Source organism: Mustela nivalis, assembly GCF_964662115.1.
Source record: "Mustela nivalis genome assembly, chromosome: 6".
NCBI classification, from domain to species: Eukaryota; Metazoa; Chordata; class Mammalia; order Carnivora; family Mustelidae; genus Mustela; species Mustela nivalis.
This window is the reverse complement of record NC_139025.1, coordinates 102153049-102175963: the sequence shown is the minus strand read 5'-3', so window position 1 is coordinate 102175963 and position 22915 is coordinate 102153049. Positions and strand designations below refer to the sequence as shown.

Here is a 22915-nt window from a genome sequence, read left to right as displayed (position 1 = left end):
TGTTAGACATGGATACCAGTAAGAAGCCTACTTAGTATGGATGTGGGGAGAAAAGGAACCCCATGCGCTCTTGGTGAGAATGCAATCTGGATTAGCCACTGGGGTAAATAGTTAAGAGGTTCCTCAAAAAATTAAAAATAGTATTACTGTATGATCAAGTAATCCCATTCCTGGGTGTTTACTGAAGGAAAATGAAAATGTTAGTTCAGAAAGACATATGCACCCCTATGTTAAGCCTTATTTATAGTAGCCAAGATAGAGAAGCAACCCGTGTCCATCAATAAATGAATGGATAAAGAAGATGTGGATGCATATGTGTGTATGGTTGTATATGCATACATACGTTTACATACAATAGAATATTACTCGGCTATACAAAAAGATGGAATCTTGCCATTTACAACAATACAGACCTAGAGGGTGTTATGCTAAGTGAAATACGTCAGAGAAAGACAGATCCCATGTAATTTCACTCATGTGAGATTTAAGAAACAAAATGAACAAAGAAAAAAAAGAGACCAAAAAACCCAGACTTTTAAATATAGAGACCAAACTGATGGTTGCCAGAAGAGAGATGGGGGAGCGGGGATGAAATAGGTGAAGGGGATTAAGAGTATACTTATCTTTTTTTTTTTTTTTTTAAGATTTTGTTTATTTATTTATTTGACAGACAGAGATCACAAGTAGGCAGAGATGCAGGCAGAGAGAGAGGAGGAAACAGGCTCTCTGCCGAGCAGAGAGCCCAATGTGGGGCTCGATCCCAAGACTCTCGGATCATGACCTGAGCCGAAGGCAGAGGCTTTAACCCACTGAGCCACCCAGGCGCCCCTCTTTTTTTTTTTTTTTTTTAAAGATTTTATTTATTTATTTGACAGAGATCACAAGTAGACAGAGAGGCAGGCAGAGAGAGAGAGAGAGAGAGGGAAGCAGGCTCCCCGCCGAGCAGAGAGCCCGATGCAGGACTCAATCCCAGGACCCCGAGATCATGACCCAAGCCGAAGGCAGCGGCCCAACCCACTGAGCCATCCAGGCATCCCAAGAGTATACTTATCTTGATGAGCACCAAAAAATGTGTGGAATTGTTGAATCGTATTGTCCACTAATACTTCATTAATTTTATTTGAATAAAAATAAATTTTCATTTAATTTTTTAAAAGGAGATACTATATTACTATATTAATTACCACAGTGGGTGGTTTTGAGGAACACATATAAAATGCTTTTTTTTTTAAAATAATTTTTTTTAAGGTTTTTAAAAAATTTATTCATTTAATGGAGAGGGAGAGTACAAGCAGGGAGAGCAGCATGCAGAGTGGGAGGGAGAAGCAAGCTCTCTCCTGAGCCAGGAACTGGATATGGGACTCAATCCCAGAACCCTGGGATCACGACCCGAGCCAAAGGCAGCCGCTTAACAAACTGAGCCACCCAGGCGTTCAGACGTATAAAATGCTTTGAGGGACACCTTTGTGGCTCAGTTGGTTAAGCATCTGACTTTGGCTCAGGTCATGATCTCGGGGTGCTGGAATTGAGCCCAGTACCTGCTTCTCCCTCTCTCTTACCCTCCCCCCACAAGATTTATCACCTTCCTTAATACCATCCTGACACCATGGTAATTATTTGTTATTTCTGAATGAAGAAAGGAATCCAGAAAACTTTTGGTTATTAGAAACCAAATGAAGTCCTTAAACCAGGTACTATAAACTTTCTTCCTCTGTTTCCAATACAGTTGTTGGGTAGGTAGATTGGAGTACTTTGATTTCTTCAGGGTATTTGAAAAAGCCTTTTATGATATTCTTGATGACATGTTGATGAAATGTGGACTGGATGGTGATACAGTTGGGTAACCTTATAGCTGGCCGAAGAGCTGTATTTGAAGAGTATTGATTACTAGGTGTTTGTCAGGTAGGATGGAGGTGGTGTACCACAAGACTGTCTTTGGTCTAGTCTTTCTCAACATTTTCATTATAACTTCCATGACTAAATATAAAATAGGTATATAAATTTGTGGGTGATACATAGTGGTCAGGACTTTTTCAGTTGTGATGGAAACCTTGCTCAAGCTAGTTTAAGCAAATAAGGAATTTATGTGTTCCCACAAATAGAGTTGATTAGGTTTCCGGCAGGGGCTCAAATAATGTCATCAGGATTCTGTCTCTGCTCATTTCCCTATTCTCCTTTCCTCTGAATTGGCTTTATTCTTAGTCAAGCCTTTGTCATGTGTTAGTAGAAATGAATATTGGCAGCTCCAGTTTTAATTTAGTCCTTCCAGCTTAAGGTACCATAGGAAAAAAGAATTTCTATGGTCTGTGGAGAACTTACATCATGTATTTTGTATAGAGTTCGGCCCGCTCCTGTAGTGGAATGAGGTTTGGGGAGTGGGTTTTTCATAAGAAAGAGAAATTCCTCACAGAAGGGAAGGGAAAGCATGATGAAAAGTCAAAACTGTACCATGACAAACCACTACAAATGGAGAGTTTAAGCACTGCATGTCTGAGTAGAAATTGACAATGTTATAAGAGACTGACAGAATTACATTAACAAGATATTATTACTATCAGCAGCAGCAGCTAATATTTGTTGAATTTTTACTGTGTCTTGGGCACTGTATACTAAGCACTTTACATCCAGTTAATTGGTACAGTGGTCATTTGAAATAGAGGTACTCTTGATGTTTTTATTTTACAGAATAAAATAGAATCAGAAAGACTGCATAATGTGTCTGTGATCACCCAGCTATTAAATAATAGAACTGAGAGGGGAGCCTGGGTGGCTCAGTTGGTTAAGTGTCTGCCTTCAGCTCAAGTCATGATCTCAGGGTCCTGGGATCGAGTCCCACATTGATCTCCTTGCTCATTGGAGGGTTTGCTTCTCCCTTTCCCCTCCCCCACTTGTGCTCTCTCTGTCTTGCTCTGCATACTCTGTCTCTCTCAAATAAAAAAAATAATACTCTTAAAAAAAAAAATAGAGCTATCAACCAGTATGTCTTTTAGAAAGATGAGCATTTAAAGTTTAAAAAAGTTTAAAATCATTACCTACATTTTTGATACAATGTATAAAACAGTATATATAGTACAGTGCCATTTGTCTAAAAGAATAAAGGGAAGGTGCATATAAGCAAGCAAATACATATGCATTACGTTGGTTGCTTCTGGGAAAGGAAATAGGGGTCAGGAATGAAAGAATCCTTTCAAAGTCTGAGTAGAAAAGATCTAGGGAATTCTAATGAATATGAAATTCAGGATGAGCTTCCAAGAATGACGTGATTATTGGAATAACTAATAATAACTATCATTTGAGATTGCCAAAATACTCTACACCTGTTGCTAGGCACTTGAGCTATTAAAGAATTTAATCTTTTAGGGGTTCCTGGGTAGCTCTGTCAGTTAAGCATCTGCCTTCAGTTCAGGTCATGATCCCATGGTCCTGGGATGGAGCCCAGCATCACGCTCCCTGCTCAGTAGGAAGCCTGCTTCCCCCTCTCCCTCTGCCTGCCGCTCCCCCTGCTTGTGCTCACATTCCCTCTCTTTCTCTGTATCAAATAAATAAATAAAATCTTAAAAAAAAAAAAGAATTTAATCTTTTAAACCACTGCAGTAGAGTGAGGGTTATTTTCTCCTCCCACGTAGGCAGGGATGGCGTTAGAACAAGGTTTTTATGACTACCTGTTATGGAAAATATTTCACCCTTCAGTGGTTAGTTAAACAATCTTTAAGATTCTTCCACATTATGATGATATGATTTTTCTGTGCGTATTCTTTTAGGAACCTGATAGAAAATGAGATGCTCTGGTATAAACATGCTCTCTAGGAACCCAAATCAGTTTTGCTGTTCAAGGTGCTTTCTTTAGAATGAATGATGTCTCATTGTAATTACCCATTGTTATGTAAAATCACCTGTTCTGTGACCTTCTAGGACATAAAATTACCTGGGAGACACTTTGGCAGTGAAGCCTGTCTAAGCAGATGTCCAGTTCCTGCTTGGTTTAACAGTGCTGAGGTGTCCATAATCAGGAGTTAATCTATAGTGTACAGGACCCTTCATACTACTTTGAGGTTTTATCTCTGTAATACCTTTAGTTTAAATGACATAGACAAGGAAGACTTATGTCGGAAATGAGGACTCCTGGTAATTGAAGATTCATTTTAAAATTTCTTTTAGGGGTGCTTGGGTGGCTCAGTCATTAAGCGTCTGCCAGGACCCTGGGATAGAATCCCGCTTTGGGTTCCTGCTCAGGGGGATGCCTGCTTCTCCCTCTCCCAACTCCCTCTGCTTGTGTTCCTTCTCGCTGTGTCTCTCTCTGGCAAAATCTTTAAAAAAAAAAAAAAATTCTTTTAGATAATGGCATGTTTATCTTCTGAACTACTAAGCTATATTTTCAAAGAAGTCTTATTCTTGGCAATTTAAAAACAAATAGGCATTAGAGTGACTGATTTCCCTTCCTCCCACAATGGTAAGGTCCATTTTCTCTCTAATGACCACCCAAATGTCCATTTCCAAAACCATTAGCTGAGCTCTTCATTCTCCCACAGGTTTAAAATACTCATTGCCTAACTGTTGAAATTTATTTTTACCTAACTTGTAAACATCCCCTACTTACAAAATCTATTGTCTGTGGATCTTAGAAGCTTTCTTTCCTGCTCTCCTCTTGCTAATAATGTTCCCTGCCTTTATGTCTTATTTTCCTTCACCATTACTTCCAAACTGCCCTGTTGTGGCAGACACTCCTGTTTGCCCACTAAACAGGCAATTGCCCTTAACTTCCTGGCTACCAGATTCCCACTTTTCTTCAGGAATCAGACGGGCATGTGGTTTTGGAGAAGCTGATCCCAGAACATGAAACCTGATTTGTTCTCAAAATATGATCCTCTGACCTGTAGATACTTTTGCGAGCTTTTCATTGGTTCTCTGGGTCTGGATTATTTTCATAATAGTAGTAAGACATTATTTATTATTTTCACTTGGTTGATACTTGCCCTGATATGCACTGATAATGCAAAAGCAATGGTGGGTAAAATGACTAGTATCTTGGCACAAATCAGGTAAATGGCACCAGATTGTACTACTAGCCATCACATTTTCACTGCTGTCCCTCACAGTAAAAGTAAAAATTTTGAAAGAGTTTGAGCATTGGTATTAATCTTCTTTGAATGCTTGGTAGTATTCACCAGTAAAGGCATACATTCCCGGACTTTTGTTCATTAGGAGGTTTTTGATTATTGATTCAATTTCCTACTAGTAATTGGTCTATTCACACTTTTTACTTCATCATGATTCAGTCTTGATAAGGTGTGTGTCTAAGAATTTATCCATTTCTTCTAGGTTGTTTAGTTTTCTGGCATATAATTAGTCTTAGAAGTCTCTTATGACCTTTTGTATTTCTGTGATATCAGTTGTAATATGTCCTCTTTCATTTCCAATTGTATTTGACTTCTCTCCCTCTCTTTGTCTTTCTGTGTGAGTGTCTCTCTCTTGTGAATCTAGCTAAAGTCTTGTCAGTTTTATCTTTTCAAAGAACTACCTCTTCATTTCATAGGTCTTTTTAGTCTTTGTTTCGTTTATTTGTGCTCTAATCTTTGTTATTTCCTTCCTCTACTAACTTTGTCCTTCATTTGCCCTTTTTCTAATTCCTTCTAGTTTCTAGTTTAAGTTTTTTTAGTTAAGACTTTTATTTCTTAAGGTAGGTATTTTTATTACTATAAACTTCCCTCTTAAAAATGTTTTTGCTGGGGGCGCCTGGGTGGCTCAGTGGGTTAAAGCCTCTGCCTTTGGCTCAGGTCATGACCTCAGAGTCTTGGGATCGAGCCCCACATCGGGCTCTCTGCTCAGAAGGGAGCCTGCTTCCTGCCTCTCTCTGTCAAATAAATAAATAAAATCTTTAAAAAAAAGTTTTTGCTGAATCTCACAAATTCTGATATATTTACATTTTCATTTATCTGCGAGTATTTCTTATTTCTCTTTTCATTTTTTTAACCCATTTGTTATTCATGTTGCTTAATCTCCACATATTTGTGAATTTTCCAGTTTCTAGTTGGTTTCTAGTTTTATACCATTGTGGTTGGGATATGATTTTAGTCCTCTTAAATTTATTAAGACTTGTTTTGTGGTCTAACATATCTCTCCTAGAAAACGTTCCGTATGCACTTGGAAAAAAATGTGTATTCTGTTGCTTTTGGATGGAATGTTCTGTATGTATCTGTTAACTCCATCTGGTCTAAAGTGTTATTTAAGGTTGATGTTCCCTTATTGATTTTCTGTTGGAATGATCTGTCCACTGATGTAAATGGGGTCTACTCTTACTGTCTTGCAGTCTATTTCTCCCTTTAGGTCTGTTAATAATTGCCTTATATAGTTAGGTGCTCCTCAATTGGTGTAAATATTTACAAGTATTATATCCTCTTGTTGGATTGACCTGTTTATCATGTAATGCCCATCTTTGTCTCTTTGTTCTAAACCTAAATGGATAAAAGATCTCAACATGAGGCAGGAATCTTATCAAAATCCTAGAGAACATAGGCAGTAACCTCTTTGCCATCGTCCACAGCAGCTTCTTTCAAGACATGTCTCCAAAGGCAAAGGAAACAAAAGTGAAAATGAACTTTTTAGGACTTTGTCAAGATAAAAATCTTCTGCACAGCAAAGGAAACATTCAACAAAATGAAGAGGCAACCCACAGAATGGGAGAAGATATTAGAGAAAATGACATTACAGACAAGGGCTGATATTCAAGATCTTTAAGAACTCCTCAAACTTACCACTCAAAAAACAGATAATTGTGTCAAAAAAATGGGCAGAAGACATGAACAGACATTTCTCCAAAGAAGACATACAGATGGCTAACAGACACATGAAAAAATGTTCATCATCATTAGCTATCAGGGAGATTCAAATCAAAACCACAGTGAGATACCACCTTATACCAGTTAGAGTGGCCAAAAATAAGAAGACCGTAAGCAACAAGTGTTGGAGAGGATGTGTAGAAAGGGCAACCCTCTTACACTGTTGGTGGGAGTGCAAGTTGGTGCAGCCACTTTAGAATACAATGTGGGGGGACGCCTGGGTGGCTCAGTTGGTTAAGCAGCTGCCTTCAGCTCAGGTCATGATCCCAGCATCCTGGGATCGAGTCCCACATCGGGCTCCTTGCTCCGCAGGGAGCCTGCTTCTCCCTCTGACTCTTCCTTCCACTCTGTCTGCCTGTGCTCGCTCTCGCTCTCTCTCTCTCTGACAAATAAATAAATAAAAATCTTAAAAAAATATATTAAACTTAAAAAAAAAAAGAATACAATGTGGGGATTCCTTAAGAAATTAAAAATAGAGCGGCCCTATGACCCTGCAATTGCACTATGGGTATTTACCCCAAAGATACAGGTGTAGTGAAAAGAAGGGCCATCTGTACCCCAGTGTTTGGGGTTTTTTTAAAGATTCTATTTATTTATTTGACAGAGAGACAGATTGATGAAGTTCTAGAACCTAGGTGAGGTTTGGTGGGCTGAGGTCCGGAGCCGATGACCAAGAAAGAATTCTTGAGACATCTTTGGTGCAAAATGGTGGTTTATTAAAGCACGGGGACAGGACCCGTGGGCAGGAAGAGCTGCTGCCCCGGGTTGTGAGGGATGGCAGGTTATGTACCCTGCTGTTGGGGGAAGGTGAGGGGAAGGGAGGTTTCAGTGGAGTTTTCATATGCTAAAGAGGGTCTACAAGGTGCCAGGATGTTCCAGGCCTGCCGGAGGCCTTGCCCTTGCTGCTGGATCAATGTTGTCTTTAGACCAGCCATTAACATTAAGATCTTTGGGAGACTTTTTGGTGGGGTGTCACAATCCTGCTATCAATCGTCTTTGTTAGCGAGATTTAGAACATTTGTAAGCCAAGGGAGACTCCGGTCTAGCAGGATTGTGAGCTCTGCAAGTTAACTATTTGCTTATTGTTCATGGCAGTCAGGGCTGCCTGAGGGATGCTACACATATGGAGGGGAGCGGATGAAGGGGGGGGTGCAAGGCGCCAGCTTTTGCTTTGTCCTCAGCCAGCCTCCTGCTCCCTCATCAAGATCACAAGCAGCAGAGAGGCAGGCAGAGAGAGAGAGGGGGAAGCAGGCTCCCCACTGAGCAGAGAGTTCGATGCGTTTAAAGGTTTTTTGTCTGTTTTTTTTGTACCCCAATGTTCATAGCAGCAATGGCCACAATCTCCAAACTGTGGAAAGAGTCAAGATGCCCTTCAACAGACAAATGGATAAAGAAGATGGTCCATATATACAATGGAATATTATGCCTTCATCAGAAAGGATGAATACCCAACTTTTGTATCAACACGGATGGGCCTGGAGATGATACTGAGTGAAATAAGTCAAGCAGAGAGAGTCAGTTATCATATGGGTTCACTTGTGGAGCATAAGGAATAACATGGTGGACGTTAGGAGAAGGAAAGGAAAAGTGAATTGGGGGAAATCAGAGGGGGAGACAAGGCATGAAAGTCTGTGGACTCTGGGAAACAAACTGAGGGTTTTGGAGGGGATTGGATGTGGGAAGTTGGGTGAGCCTGGTTGTGGGTGTTATGGAGGGCACTTATTGCATGGAGCATTGGGTGTGGTGCAGAAACAATGACTCTTGGAACACTGAAAAAATAAAATTTAAAAAGAATTGAAGTCTGTTTTGTCTGGGGGTGCTGTGACTCTTGATCTCAGGATTGTATATCCATGCCCCATGTTGGGCATAGACTTTATTTAAGAGGAAAAAAAAAAAGACTGTTGTATTACTCATATAGCCACTCCAGCTTTCATTTGCTTTCCATTTGCATAGAATATCTTTTCCGTCCCTTCTCTTTCAGTCTGTGTGTGTTCTTATATTTAAAGTGAATCTCTTGTAGGTAGCATATAGATGGGTCTTATTTTTTCATCCTGAGTACTTCTGTATGTCTTTTGATTGGAAAAATTTAGTCTACTTACATTTAAAGTAATTATTGATATTTCATAGTTAATACCATTGTTTGTCAGCTATACTTCAATTTAAAAAATAAAAATAATTATTTTTTTAAAGATTTTATTTATTTATTTGACAGACAGAGATCACAAATAGGCAGAGAGGCAGGCAGAGAGAGAAAGAGAGGAGGAAGCAGGCTCCCAGCTGAGCAGAGAGCCCAATGCAGGGCTCGATCCCAGACCTGAGCTGAAGGCAGAGGCTTTAACCCACTGAGCCACCCAGGCACCCCTAAAATAATTATTGATAGGTACTTATTGCCATTTGTTATTTGTTTTGTGGCTGTTACTGTAGTTCCTCTCTGTGCCTTTCTTTCCTTTTACTCTCTTCCTTTGCGGTTTGATGACTTTCTTTAGTGGTATACTTATATTGCTTTCTCTTTCTCTTTTGTGTATTTGCTTTAGGTTTTGTTTTGAGGTGATTGTGAAGCCTACTTATATAACAACCTATGTCTATAACAGTCTATTTTTTTTAAATATTTTATTTATTTATTTGACAGAGAGCACAAAGAGGGGGAGCTGGAATAGGAGAGGGAGAAGCAGACTCCCAGCGGCGAGCCCAATGCAGGGCTTGATCTCATCATCCTGGGATCATGACTCAAGCCAAAGGCATAAGCCCAACCAACTAACCTGCCCAGATGCCCAATAAGAGTCTCTCTTAAGCTGATCCTGTTCCAAAGCTTATTATTTTTTATTCTCCCCCTACACAGGTTTTATTGGCAATGTCACATTTTACATCTTTTGATTTTGGGTATCTCTTAACTAATTATGGTAATCACAGTTATTTTTCCTACTTCTGTCTTTTAGTCTTTATACTAGCTTTATATATGATTAACCCACTACCTTTACTATTTTTAGAAGAGGAGGGAACTCTTTCACACTCATTTTAGGAGACCAGCATTGTCTTGATGCAAAGGAGACAAGGATGTCACATGAAAAGAAAATTATGGGCCATTATCCTGATAAACACAGGTACTAAAGTCCTCAACAAAATATTAGCAAACTGAATTCAACAATTCAGATCCCACCATGATCAAGTGGGATTTATTCCAGGGATGCAAAGATATTTCAACATCCACACGTCAGGGGTGCCTGGGTGGCTCAGTTGGTTAAGAGACTACCAGGGTAGTCTGGGATCAAGTCCTGCATCAGGCTCCTTTCTCAGGGGGGAACCTGCTTCTCCCTCTCCCTCTGCCTACCACTCCCCCTACTTGTGTGCTCTCTCTTTCTCTCTCTGTTGAATAAATAAAATCTTCAAAAAAAAAAAAAAATCAGTGTTACCCAACACATTAACAAAAAGAAGGGTAAAGATTATATGATTATCTCAATAGATGTAGGAAAAGCATATGACAAAATTCAATATCCATTTATGATAAAAATTCTCAATAAAGTGGGTAGAGAGGGAACATACCTCAACATAATAAAGACCATATATGCCAAGTCCTTAGCTAACATCATATTCAATTGTGAAAAGCTGAAAGCTTTTCTTCTAAGATCAGGAATAAGACAGGAATGCCCACTCTTGCCTTTTTTATTCAACACAGTATTGGAAGTCCTAGCTGGAGAAATTCTGTAAGAAAAAGAAAAGACATCCAAATTGTGAAGGAGGAAATTTAAAAAAACAACAACAACAAAAAACTGTCACTATTTGCAAATGACATAATTATATATAGAAAACTATAAAGACTCCTTAAAAAACTGTTGGAACTAATAAATGAATTCAGTAAAGTTGCAGGATACAAAATCAATACAAAAGTCTGTTGCATTTCTGTATACTAATAACAGAATACCAGAGAAATTTAAGGAAAAAATCCCATTTACAGTTGCATCAAAAAGCATAAAATAACTAGGACTAATTTAACCAAGGAGGCTAGAGACTTATGTATTGAAAACTATAAGACATTAATGTAAAAAATTTAAAGACAACACAAATAAATGAAAAAATACTCCGTGCTCATAGTTTGGAAGACTGAGTATCATTAAAATGTCCATACTGCCTAAAGCAGTCTACAAATTCAGTGTAATCATTAATTCCAATGGCATTTCTCATGGAACTAGAACAATTGTAAAATTTGTGTGGAACCACAAGAGACCCCAAACAGTCAAAGCAATTCTGAGAAAGAAGAACAAAGCTGGAGACACCTGATTTCTGATTTCATGACTCCCTGATTTTAAACTCCATTAAAAAGCTACAGTAATTAAAACAGAATGGTATTGAACAGAATTGCCCAGAAATAAACCCAAACATATATGGTCAATTAATTTATGACAAAGGAGCCAAGAACATACAATGGGGAAAGAACTGTCTCTTCAATAAATGGTGTTGGGAAGATTGGACCAACCACATGTAAAAGAATGAAACTTGAACACCATCTTACAACATCTACAAAAATCAACTCCAAATGGATTTAAGGCTTGTACATAAAAACCTGAAATCATAAAACTCATAGATAACAACGTAGGCAGTAAGCTCCTTGACATAGGTCTTGGCATTGATTTTTTTAATCTGACACCAAAAGCAAAAGCAATAGAAGGAAAAATAAACAAAACAACATAAAATAAAAAGCTTCTACACAGCAAACACAGCAAAGGAAACCATCAACAAAATGAAAGACAACCTGCTAAATGGGAGAAAATATTTGCTAAGCATATATATCTGATAAGAGGCTAATATCCAAAATACAAGAATTCATACAACTGAACAACAACAACAAAAAAGTCTGTTTAAAAACTGGACAGAAGAGGGGTGGCTGGGTAGCTCAGTTGTTAAGTGTCTTTCTTTGGCTCAGGTCATGATCCCAGGGTCTTGGGATTGAGCCCCACATCAGGCTCCCTGCTTGGCAGGAAGCCTGCTTCTCCCTCTCCTGCTTTTTCTGCTTGTGTTCCCTCTTTCTCTGTCAAGTCAATCAATCTTAAAAAGGGGGGTGGGCAGAAGATCTAAAGAGATATTTTTCCAAAGAAGATATACAGATGGGCAACAGGTATATAAAAAGATGTTCAACACTATTACTCATCGGTTAATTATAAATCAAAACCACGAATTATCACTTCATACCTGTTAGAATGGCTATTTACCAAAATAATAAGAAATAATAAATACTGGTTAGGATGTGGAAAAAAGTTCACTGTTGGAGAGGAAGTAAATTGGTGCAGCCACTATGAAAAACATATGGAGGGTCCTCAAAAAATAAAAATAGTACTATGATATGATCCAGCAATTTCAGTTCTAGGTATTTATCTGAAGAAAACAAAATCATTGAAAGATGTAAGTACCGCCATGTTTATTGCAGCATTATTTACAGTGGCCAAGATACAGAAACAACCTAAGAGTCTATCAGTGGGGGAATAGATAAAGTAGATGTGATGTATATATACAATGGAATATTATTTGGCCACAAAAAAATTAAATCTTGCATTTTCCTGTGTCAGCTATACTTAAATTAAAAAAAAAAAATCATAAAAAAGAAAAGTGGGGGAAACTCTTGCCATTTATAATAACACGGTTGGACCTCAAGGGCATTGTGCTAAATGAAATAACTCAGAGAAAGACAAACACCACATGATCTCTCTTATTTTATTTATGGAATCTTTTAAAAAAAAACTTGAAACAGAGAACAGATTAGCAGTTATCAGAAGCAGGGAGTAGGGGTGGGAAAAATGAGTGAAGGAAGTGAAAGGTTGAAAAAATATATCTTTAAAAGCCAGTTTATCTTTAAAATATCTTTATATATAAAATCTCACCTTGTGAGTACATGTCATTTTATATTCTATGTGACAAAAGGGGAAGTACATATAAAGCACATCTGCTGCATGCCAAAATGTATTTTTCTCTAGGTAAAGCACTTTTGCAATTGAGTTGCAAGCTGACCTAGCCAGTTTTTCATGGGATGTCCTTTTTACTTGAAAGTACAACTAAAAGTATAGGTATTCAGAGCTGGGTATTTGCAGACATTTTCTTAAAAGTCAATGAAATGAGCCTATTAACTCCAAGGAAAACAATCAACACTATTTGTCATCAATGATAAAATATGAGCTTTCAAGCAAACATTGTATTTTTGGAACATTTATCTCCCTCCCTGCCCCTAGTAGTTTGACAGCCTACCAATACCTAAAGGATTTTCTGATGAACTCAGAGGCAATATCAGCAACTATGACTTTTTTGTATTAATGGAATATGTTGGTATATGAAAAAGTTGTATAACTCAGTGAACCATTATTTTCCAAATGACTAATATATGATGTTAAAAATCATGCATGGGTAGAAGAAGCATTCAAAGTACTAGACAGACCCAAGGACTGTATTGTAACAGATTACAAAAAGTTCATTGATACAGTCAGATTCCACATTGCCATTAACCTCTAAGAACTATCATTTGTTTGGTTTGGGTGTCGTATCAAAGAATAACCACAATTACCTGAAAAGGATGCATATATAAAATCTATGTGAGGCCAGTTCTCTTTATATAGTTCAGCACATTTCACCAACAGATTAAATGCAGAAACAAACATGAGAATCAAGCAGTTGTCTATTAACCCAGCCATTGAAGAGATTTGCAAAATGTAAATCATTGTCACTATTCTTTTTTCCCTTTCTTTTGAAAAATTACAGCTTTTTTTTTTTTTTAAGATTTTGTTTATTTGTTTGACAGAGAAATCACAAGTAGGCAGAGAGGCAGGCAGAGAGGCGGGAAGCAAGCTCCCTGCTAAGCAGAGAGCTTGATGTGGGGCTCATTCCAGGACCCTGAGATCATGACCTGAGCTGAAGGCAGAAGCTTAACCCACTGAGCCACCCAGACACCCCTATTTTTATTTAAAATGTTACATATATTCATATGTACTAAGTTTTTAAAAGTCATTTTAAACAAGTTAATGCAAGTCAAATTTTTTCTTTTTAAGATCTAGTATGGTGAATATCAATAGACATAGTCCACATCAGAGCTCTTTGGGGTCTTCAATTTTTTGTTTATCTTTTTATTTTGGGATAATTAATAGGTTTGGTTTTTTTTTTTTTAAAGATTTTATTTATTTATTTGACAGATCACAAGTAGGCAGAGAGGCAGGCAGAGAGAAGGGGAAGCAGGCTCCCCACTGAGCAGAGAGCCCGACACGGGGCTTGATCCCAGGATGCTGAGATCACGACCTGAGCCAAAGGCAGAGGCTTAACCCACTGAGCCACCAGGCGCCCCGGGATAATTAATAGGTTTAACAAATAATTCAGAAAGGTCTCATGTATCCTTTACCTAGTTTCCCCTAATGGTAACACCTTGCAGAGCTATAGTACAGTATTGCAAAGGGGATACTGACATTAATGTAGTCCACCTATCTTAAGATTTCCCCCATTTTGCTTGTGCTCACTTGTGTGTTTCTCTCGCTGTGTATGTGTGTATATTTAATTCTGTGCAGTTTGATCACATGTGTGGGCTTGGGTTGTTTACCACATGGTCAAAATATAGAACATCTCCATTACTGTAAGAACTCTTGTGTTGACTTATCTAACCAATCAGCTCTACTACCTCCCACCAACCCTTCCTCCTGGCAGCTAATAATCTGTTCTATGAGTCTCTAATTTTGTCATTTCAAAATCATTAGTTTCATTTTTTTAAATATTTATTTGAGAGAGAGAGTGCACAAGCAGAGGGAGGAGGAGAGAGGGAGGGAAAAAAGAATCCAAGCTGACTCCCACTGAGCTACCCAGGAGACCCTCAAAATCATTAGCTGTTTTAAGTACAAGTTAGAATCTTTCACTTTTAATTTTTAATATAGTAAATACTAACTGATAAAGCCTACATAAATAAAAGCTCTGTAAGGTTCTCTGTTTTTAAGACTATAAAATATTTCCCAAGACCAAAATATTTAAAAACAGCTGGCTTGAGGCAGTGAGAATCATTCCCATTTCTCCTTCCCAAGCTACTACAGAACAAGGTGTGGTTTGTGATGTCTCAATTTAGAATTCTCATAGGGTCATCAATATGAGTGATGATTAGGTTCTTTAGTATAATTTGCTCTATCCATGATATTGGTTAAATTAAGACTTTTCTACTGACATCTGTGATTCTGAATGATTCAGAAGAAAGACTTAAGCTTTCTGTTGTATTCACCTTACTTTGTGGGTTATCGTTGTTTCGTTTGGTTTTATTTAAGATTTTATACGAGACAGCGAGAGAACACGAGCCGTGGGGAGAGGTAGCAGGAGAAGGAGAAGTGGACTCTCGGCTGAGCAGAAACTCTGTTGAGGGGTTTGATCCCAAGACCCAAAGGCAGACACCCAACCATCTGAGCCACCTAGGCATCCCTTGTTTCTTATTTTCTTGATTGTTTTTATATCATATGGGGTTAGAGAATGGAGTAGAGATGACAAGTTCCAGTCCTGACTTTTTAGGAAATGAGTATGTGAAAGGAAGTAAGAATTGTGTTTAGGAAAGGAAGTAGTTGCTGCCAAAGAATGAATTTTTCTCATTCTTTATTCTTGAAAAGCTAATTCTAGTGCTTCCCTTGAAACAATACAGGAATGGGAGGGATTATCAGCCTTCTGTGGAAAAAAAATAGTTTCAGAGGTAGTACTCAGGTCCCTATCATCACTCATCAGCTGCAAAGTTAATAGCTTTGCTGAAGGAAAATGTGGTGAATTTCAAGTAGGCAGGAGATTATGGATTGAGAAGAGTTAGAAGAGCAGAATAGATGCTTCTCTCAAGAAAAAACCTTTGCCACAGTAATGGATACTGCCATGTAATTTGTATTATACAGTGATTTTATTTATGAGATTTTTCTTCCTTTGTTAAATTTCCAGCATAATATATGCATTCCCACACACTGGGAAGTTAAGACGGGCTTGAATTTTAGGGTCATATGATGTGCTATCTCCTCTTTACCAGAAGAGGTCTTTTGGGTTTGAGCCTGAGATTCTATAGGAATTCTATTCTATAGGGATCTATCATTGCAGGAGATCTCCCTATGGCTAGTCTTATAGTCTTCAAATTATATGTTCACTTGCACTTGCATTTTCTAGTACAAACTGGAGCTGCCTTTACTCCTGACCTTGGCCAGGCTGATTGGTTAAAATTGAGTGCTAAAGTAAGTTGTCTGTGAGTAAGAGAATATGTGGTTTCAAAGAACTGTTTGATGGCTGGTTATGGTGTCAGCTACCGTGTCTTTCTTTTTCACTTTTTCTTCCTTGCCTTCTGCTACAAGATGTCTTAGAAATTAACCAGAGTTACAATCAAATTCTTTTTCAAAGCAAGCTTAAGTGAAATCTGGAACAACAGACCTGCAACCTATGTTTCTCCTTCCTTCTTCCATCTACCTTCCTTCCTTCCAGTAGTTAGGGTCAAAGAGTGTTTGAAAAGGTGATTTCCTCCTTCACTAATACTTAAATGTTGTATTGTTTTGTGATTTACTTGGAATATTCTATTGTATTCTGTTAAGAGCTTTGTGGAAAGGAGGAATTCAGATTTCTTCTTCCTCAGAAGAAAGAATTCAGAACTTCTTTCTCAGATACTGTGATTTCTTACCGGCCAGGCTCTTGCAAACAAGCAATTACTGATCTTCCAGGATAAGCAAAGATAATCTGTAATTATTTAAAAAATACAATAACTTTATTTCAAAATCTCAGTCAACAGGAGGCAGTTCAAATAATTGAAGATTTTTTCCTGTATTTTTAATTTTAGAGACAATTAACATAATTGATAAATGGGGAATGCCTGCCTGGGTGGCTCAGCAGTTGAGCGTCTGACTCTTGATTTTGTCTCAGATCATGATCTTGCAGTCATGGGCTCGAGCGCCCCTCACTCCCCTGCCAGCACCCTCCCAGCCCCCCACCCTGCTCAGCATGAATTCTGCTTGGGATTCTCTCCCTCTGTCTCTTCCCTCCTCCCCTCAATACTCTCTCTCTAGGGGCGCCTGGGTGGCTCAGCGGGTTAAGCCGCTGCCTTCGGCTCAGGTCATGATCCCAGGGTCCTGGGATCGAGTCCCACATCGGGCTCTCTGCTCAGCAGGGAGCCTGCTTCCCTCTCTCTCTCTCTCTACCTGCCTCTCCATCTACTTGTGATCTCTCTGTGTCAAATAAATAAATAAAATCTTTAAAAAAAAATACTCTCTCTCTAAAAAAAATAAAATTGATAAATATAATTTTGAATAAATACCAGTTATTCTTTTTAATAACCCACCATAGGGGCGCCTGGGTGGCTCAGTTGGTTAAACATTGGACTTTGGATTTCCACTTGATCATGATCTCAGGGTTGCGAGATCAAGCCCCACATTGGGCTCAGTGCTGGGTGTGGAGCCTGCTCAAGATGCTCTCTCTCCCTCTCCCCATTCCCCACATTTGCTTTCTTTCTCAAAAACAAAACTACAATAAAAATTTTGCAAACAGTCAAGTTTTATAGGAGAGTACTTTCATGTTTATCCATGAATTAGAAATCTATATTATTGTTAGTATTGCTGAAGCTGAGTCACTGTAAGATCTTGAAGGACCTTTGGAATTATCAAAGAAAGAGAATATAGTATTTAGTATACTTGATGACATTCTACATTCTATAAAATCTTGTCCAATAATTCTGTATAAATCTGAACATTTACCTAACCATTATCTCCCATTATCTTTCATTCTTGGATAAAAGGAGTTTCTTAGAGTTACTGAAGGTTATCAGTAGAGCCATCTTCCTCTCTGCCTTTTGACTATGAAGATGAAGGTATCAGACTCCTATTTGTGAAGAGGAGAGGGAAATATCTGTCCCCAATATTTCTTCGCTGCATTTTCTACCCCCCAAATTATGTTGCAGCCTTAAATTTTACTTCCATCAGTTCCTCTCATGTAGGAGGCAGCTGAAGTCAGTGTATATTACTTCTTGAGGGGAGATTAATGGCTCTGTCCTTTCTTTATTCTCTTCAGTCCTCATTTCTGCATCACCTGCCTATCAGCACTTAGATCTCTAATAGGTGCTATTAAGAGTAATATCTAAAGGTGAATTGAAAAGAAGTATCATTAAAAGATAAAGGACACGCACTGGGGAAATTTAAGATATTTCCATCTTTAAATTCTCTTGTCTCTTTTTAGGTTTTTCTTTTGTTTTGTTGTTAATCTCCCCATTCAGTGAGTCCTGGGAGCCCCCCTGTGGCACTCTGGCATTTTAGAGACCAAGAATTGGCCTGAGTTTTATTGTTTTTATGGCTATTAAGGTATTTAATGACCTTAACTTTTTATGTTCCTGTTACTCAATTTTCCCTGCTGGCTCCAGTCTCCTGATGATTCCTTCTCTTGTGTCCTAGGTATATGGGAAAGGTGGCAAAATAAGTCCTCTTCTGATTTTTTATCCTCTCCTGGAGAGCGGTAAATGAAATTGTGTTTGTTCCAGTGAATAGTAGACTATGAAATCCCATGAAGCCACCTAGGTTATTAGATGAATATCACAGAGCTGCTTATTATGCACTGTGGCTTAATGTAGATTATAGATGTGACCAAATGGTAATTAGCAGAGCTAGAGCTGTAATTAAACATTATTGTGCTGCTCCGTGACTTCTCCTCCGATTTCTGTTGCAAAGTAGGGAACTGAAGAGTTCCAAACCAATAGGTGGATTTCTTTATTTCTCCCCCCAACCAAAATCTCTTTTAATTAACTGACTAAATGAAGTCATCCTCACACAAACAGAATCCTGAATTCTACTTACTACTGCTGATCAGTTAAGAGTAGTTTGGTGCATATACATGTTAATTGGCTCTTTGTATAATACATTTTGTTTTTCTAACTGATTATTTCTGCTAAGTTCCTTCTCTGCATGTATTCTGTAGCAGGGTTTAACTTGGCAAACTGAATGCAACAAGGGTGTTTCCTACTTAAATCTTAGATGTTTTTTGGATCTGTCAGTATAGAACTAGGGGCTTGGCTTTATTTACATTTTTAGTACCTTCTCATTGGTCTCCCAGAGGCAGTGAATGATCTACCAGGAAATGAAGCCATTTCTAGAAAACAGCTGCCCTTGATGGCTGAGAGAGAGAGAGTGTGTGTGTGTGCGTGCGCACACATGCATGTGTGGGCACAAGTTTGTAGGTGACTCCCTGGGGACTTACCTCCTTCTGTGTTTTGGATTGCTGCCTCAGCAGTGGAACAGATTAGCAACAGGACATGCTCAAACAAGGCAGTCAGAAAATTCAGAGGAGTGACTTAAAAGATTCAATCTAATCTGTGTCCAAGAAAGAGGACATTGCCGGAATTTCTCCTGATAGTAGAAGAATGGTATAGAAAAGACAACAACCTCTTAGGCAAAGGAAATGTACATACTGATTGTGAAATTGTTTTTGTCTCAGTTCTTCTGCAGGAGAAAAAAATAGAAAAACAGAGGTGAAGCCAAGAGTAAAGATGATCTGTGTACTCTGTTGTAATTCTGGAGATCCAAAGTATTATGAGCTACCTTCTTGAAGCATTCCTGAAAGGGCTTGATGGTTAGACCCAAATTCCAGCCATATACAGGGGTAGCAGAGACTTGAGCTTACTTTTTCTGTGTTTTCACCTTCAAATCTGTGCATAGAAATTTTACAGGTCTTTCGGGAATCTGGCACATCCAAAGAAAGCAAAGATATCTTTTGGCTTTGACCATAATGCAGAAAATTCATTATACGGGCTTTGACTTTCTTTTCTTTTTATGAAAGAGGTGGAGTTAGGGAAGTATGGGGTTGGGCATCAGGGGGAAGGTGGGTGCATGACAACAAGCAGATAATGATAATGTTTTGGCAGCCTTTCAGGGACCAGAATTCATCAGAATCTGTGTTCTAGCATTCAGTGGACTCAATGATGATTCACAAATAGCAGTGACTTCTAACCCAAGAAGTGAGAGCTGACTGCAGTAGAGGCTATACCCAGATCTCAGCTTCTAGAGTAGTATCTTAGGCCAGGAAGGGGTGTGTGTGAGTGTGTGTGTGTGTGTGTGTGTGTGTGTGTGTGTGTGAATATGTGAATGTGTGTGTTAAGAAAGGAAGGTAGAATATAGGTTCAGCAGTGGACATTCAGTAAAACCAGAGTTCTGTTGCAGAACTGTCCAGCAGCTTGGATTATGAATGCATATGCGGCTCTCTAAATGTAGGTCCATTGAAGGAGTATATTCAAACTGCACTAAAAAATCTTTTGTGGGGCACTGGGTGTCTCAGTCAGTTGAGTGTCTGATTCTTGGTTTCTGCTTAGGTCATGCTCTTGGGGTTGTGAGATGGAGTCCTACATCAGAGCCCCATGTACTCTCTGGGCTTGGCAGGGAATCTACTTGAGAATTTTTCCCTCTGTACCGCCCCCGCTCATTTGTGCTTGCTCTCTCTCAAAATAAATAAATCTTTTTTAAAAAGTCTTTCACAAGGTGAAGAAAATCACAACCCTTGACTCTCATTTTCTAGGTCTTTTGAATGGTATCATACTTAATCTTCAGGGAAGATCAGTCAGTGTGTGAACTGAGTGCTTTCGCATGTGCAGGACACTGTTCAGTTAGGATCTGGGCACTGTAGACTCAAGAGTATTTTCCTGAGTCTGATAAATGCTAGGATTTAAAGAGTTAAGGGATTATTATCTTCTTCATTACAACTTTTAATTCTGGATATGTTGAATTTTTGGTTTCTAAGTGATTGCATTCTTGTGAGAGGTTCTAGTTTTAGAGGTAGGTTGCTGGTTCTTGTGTTCACCTATTTCTGTCTGTGTGTGCATAATCAACTTCATCTGCAGACTGCCATGAATTGGCTTCTGGATAGTAATAGCACCTGCTGTTCCTTAAAGTTAATTTGATGTTGGATTCATGCTCCAAAATGCCATTCTTATTAACCAGTCACTGTTGTAATCTCTAAGGGTTAGAAACCCCCATCGGGTTGCTCCTAGCCCTCCTATAACTTTTAAGTAGATGTTCTTCTAGTTAAAGATGTTAAAGCTCTAGTCTTCTTGAAGTGACATTTCAAGGCTCTGGATATTTTCTCCCCTTCTTTATTTCTTCCCATATTCTTGGATTTTGTACCAGATTAATGTATTATTTGTCAAATGATAGATTGGTGGGAAACACAGTGGTGGCAGTAGAACATGCCTCAGAAGTCTTTTCTTTCTCATCAATCTATGTGCTCTAAATACTGTTGAAATCTGGACCTGGTTCTTTATCACTAGAGGTTTTTAAATGAGACAGGATTTTTTTAGTACACTTTTAGCTAAGCACAGTTTATGAGGAAGATCATTAATAAGAAATACAGCTTCTCCTACCACAGGGTGCACTCATATAAACAACTAGATTTGTAGTGGTATCACAAGCTGGAACTTGAAAGGAAGGACCAAAATCTTATATTTAGAGCCTTCCACGCTGGCAGGAAAGAATGTAGGACTAGATTAAATATAGAGAAGGTATTTCCTCTAAATGTTTTCTCTGCAACTCAGCTACTACTTTTCTTCCCTCACAGATGGAGTCTCCTGTCTCTACACCAGCGGTGCTGCCACTGCACCTTTTGGTACCAGTGGTCAGTAATGACATCTCATCCCCCTGTGAGCAGATCATGGTTCGTACCCGATCAGTTGGGGTCAACACATGTGATGTGGCTCTGGCTACAGAGCCTGAGTGCCTGGGCCCCTGTGAACCTGGGACAAGTGTCAACCTCGAGGGCATCGTGTGGCAGGAAACAGAAGATGGTAAGTGCTATGTGGGACTTTCCCATCCCTTCTCAACCTGCTTCTGCCAACACGGGCTTATCGTGTAAATAACACCAAATATTTATTAGGAGTCTCAAGTGCCATAGTCTGCTTATGATACCTAAACAGATGATTGCAGCAAACTTCTTAGTAAGATCGTCCAGTTTCTAGAGTTTGCCAGTTTTTAAAATTAATTATCTACCCTTCATATCAATCAACAGTATCGGCCCTTGTATTTAAGCAGTCATTTGATAAGTGTTAGCCAGGTAATTTAAACAGGGTCTATACTCTCCATACTCCTCTGTATCATTTTATATGGGAGAATTTGAAGGTAAATGAACTTTATTGGGTCGGGCTTGAGGAGAATAAAGTAATGAAAGGACAGCTGTGGGAGTCAAGGAAATGGAAAACATTCACTCTTAAATTGACTTAGTGTTGGCTCATTGAATATGCAACTCTGGCCTTTTTTAACACCTGGAGGTGCAGCCAGCTCCTTCCCACTGGTTGCCTCATTGCCCAGCCACCCACGCCACTTCATGCATCTGTCACTTAGTACTGATTTTATAGGCCTAGGCAACAGGGAGATGTTTACATGGTCTTGTTTTCAGGCATCCACTAAGCAATTGGCTCACTGTTGGGTGCTTCTGCCTGAGGCTACCATCCAGACTTGTATGTTCCATTTGCCCCTGAGAACAGAATTTCTTCTATTTTGGAAGTTCATAAACCTAAAATTTAGAGGTATAAAGGGAGTTAACCAAGTATTTCTGACCCCTTGGTATCTTTTGATTTCAGCACATATATTGTTTTTATAAAGAATCCAAGTTCTTGTTAAAGTATGTGTGGTTTATGGAGGCTGGGCCTCAGGGTCCCATCAGGTCTTGGCATTAGTAACCAGACTTTCAAAGCATCCCCACTCTGGAGTTTAGAGGCCCAGAGGAGCGCAGCTCATTATCTCTAATTATCATAAGCTATCTTGTCAGTTTGCCCATGGAAATTCAGGCATTTCATTGTGGTCATTCTAATCAAAGTCTGTTCCTCTGAATGTTTTGTTGTGATTCAGTATTTATTTAAAGTCTACCATGCAGTAGGCATTGAGGTGATATAGGTTAAGAATTCTGTATTTTGGGGGACTCCTGGGTGGCTCAGTTGGTTAGGCAGCTAGCTGCCTTCAGCTCAGGTCATGATCCCAGCGTCCTGGGATCGGGTCCCACATCGGGCTCCTTGCTCAGCGGGGAGCCTGCTTCTCCCTCTGCCTCTGCCTGCCATTCTGTCTGCCTGTGCTCGCTCTCTCTCCCTCTCTCTCTGATAAATAGAT

General features: G+C 39.0%; 1 protein-coding gene across 3 annotated transcripts in view; it reads left to right on the top strand.

Moving 5' to 3' along the window:
- The window catches only part of ZNF609 (zinc finger protein 609), a 200852-nt gene that overhangs the window by 114806 nt on the left and 63131 nt on the right, over positions 1-22915 (top strand). For all 3 annotated transcript variants that reach the window (XM_082737170.1, XM_082737169.1, XM_082737171.1), the window contains exon 2: positions 21375-21600. In XM_082737170.1, the coding sequence (XP_082593296.1) occupies positions 21375-21600 (226 nt within the window). The remainder of the gene's footprint in view (positions 1-21374; positions 21601-22915) is intronic.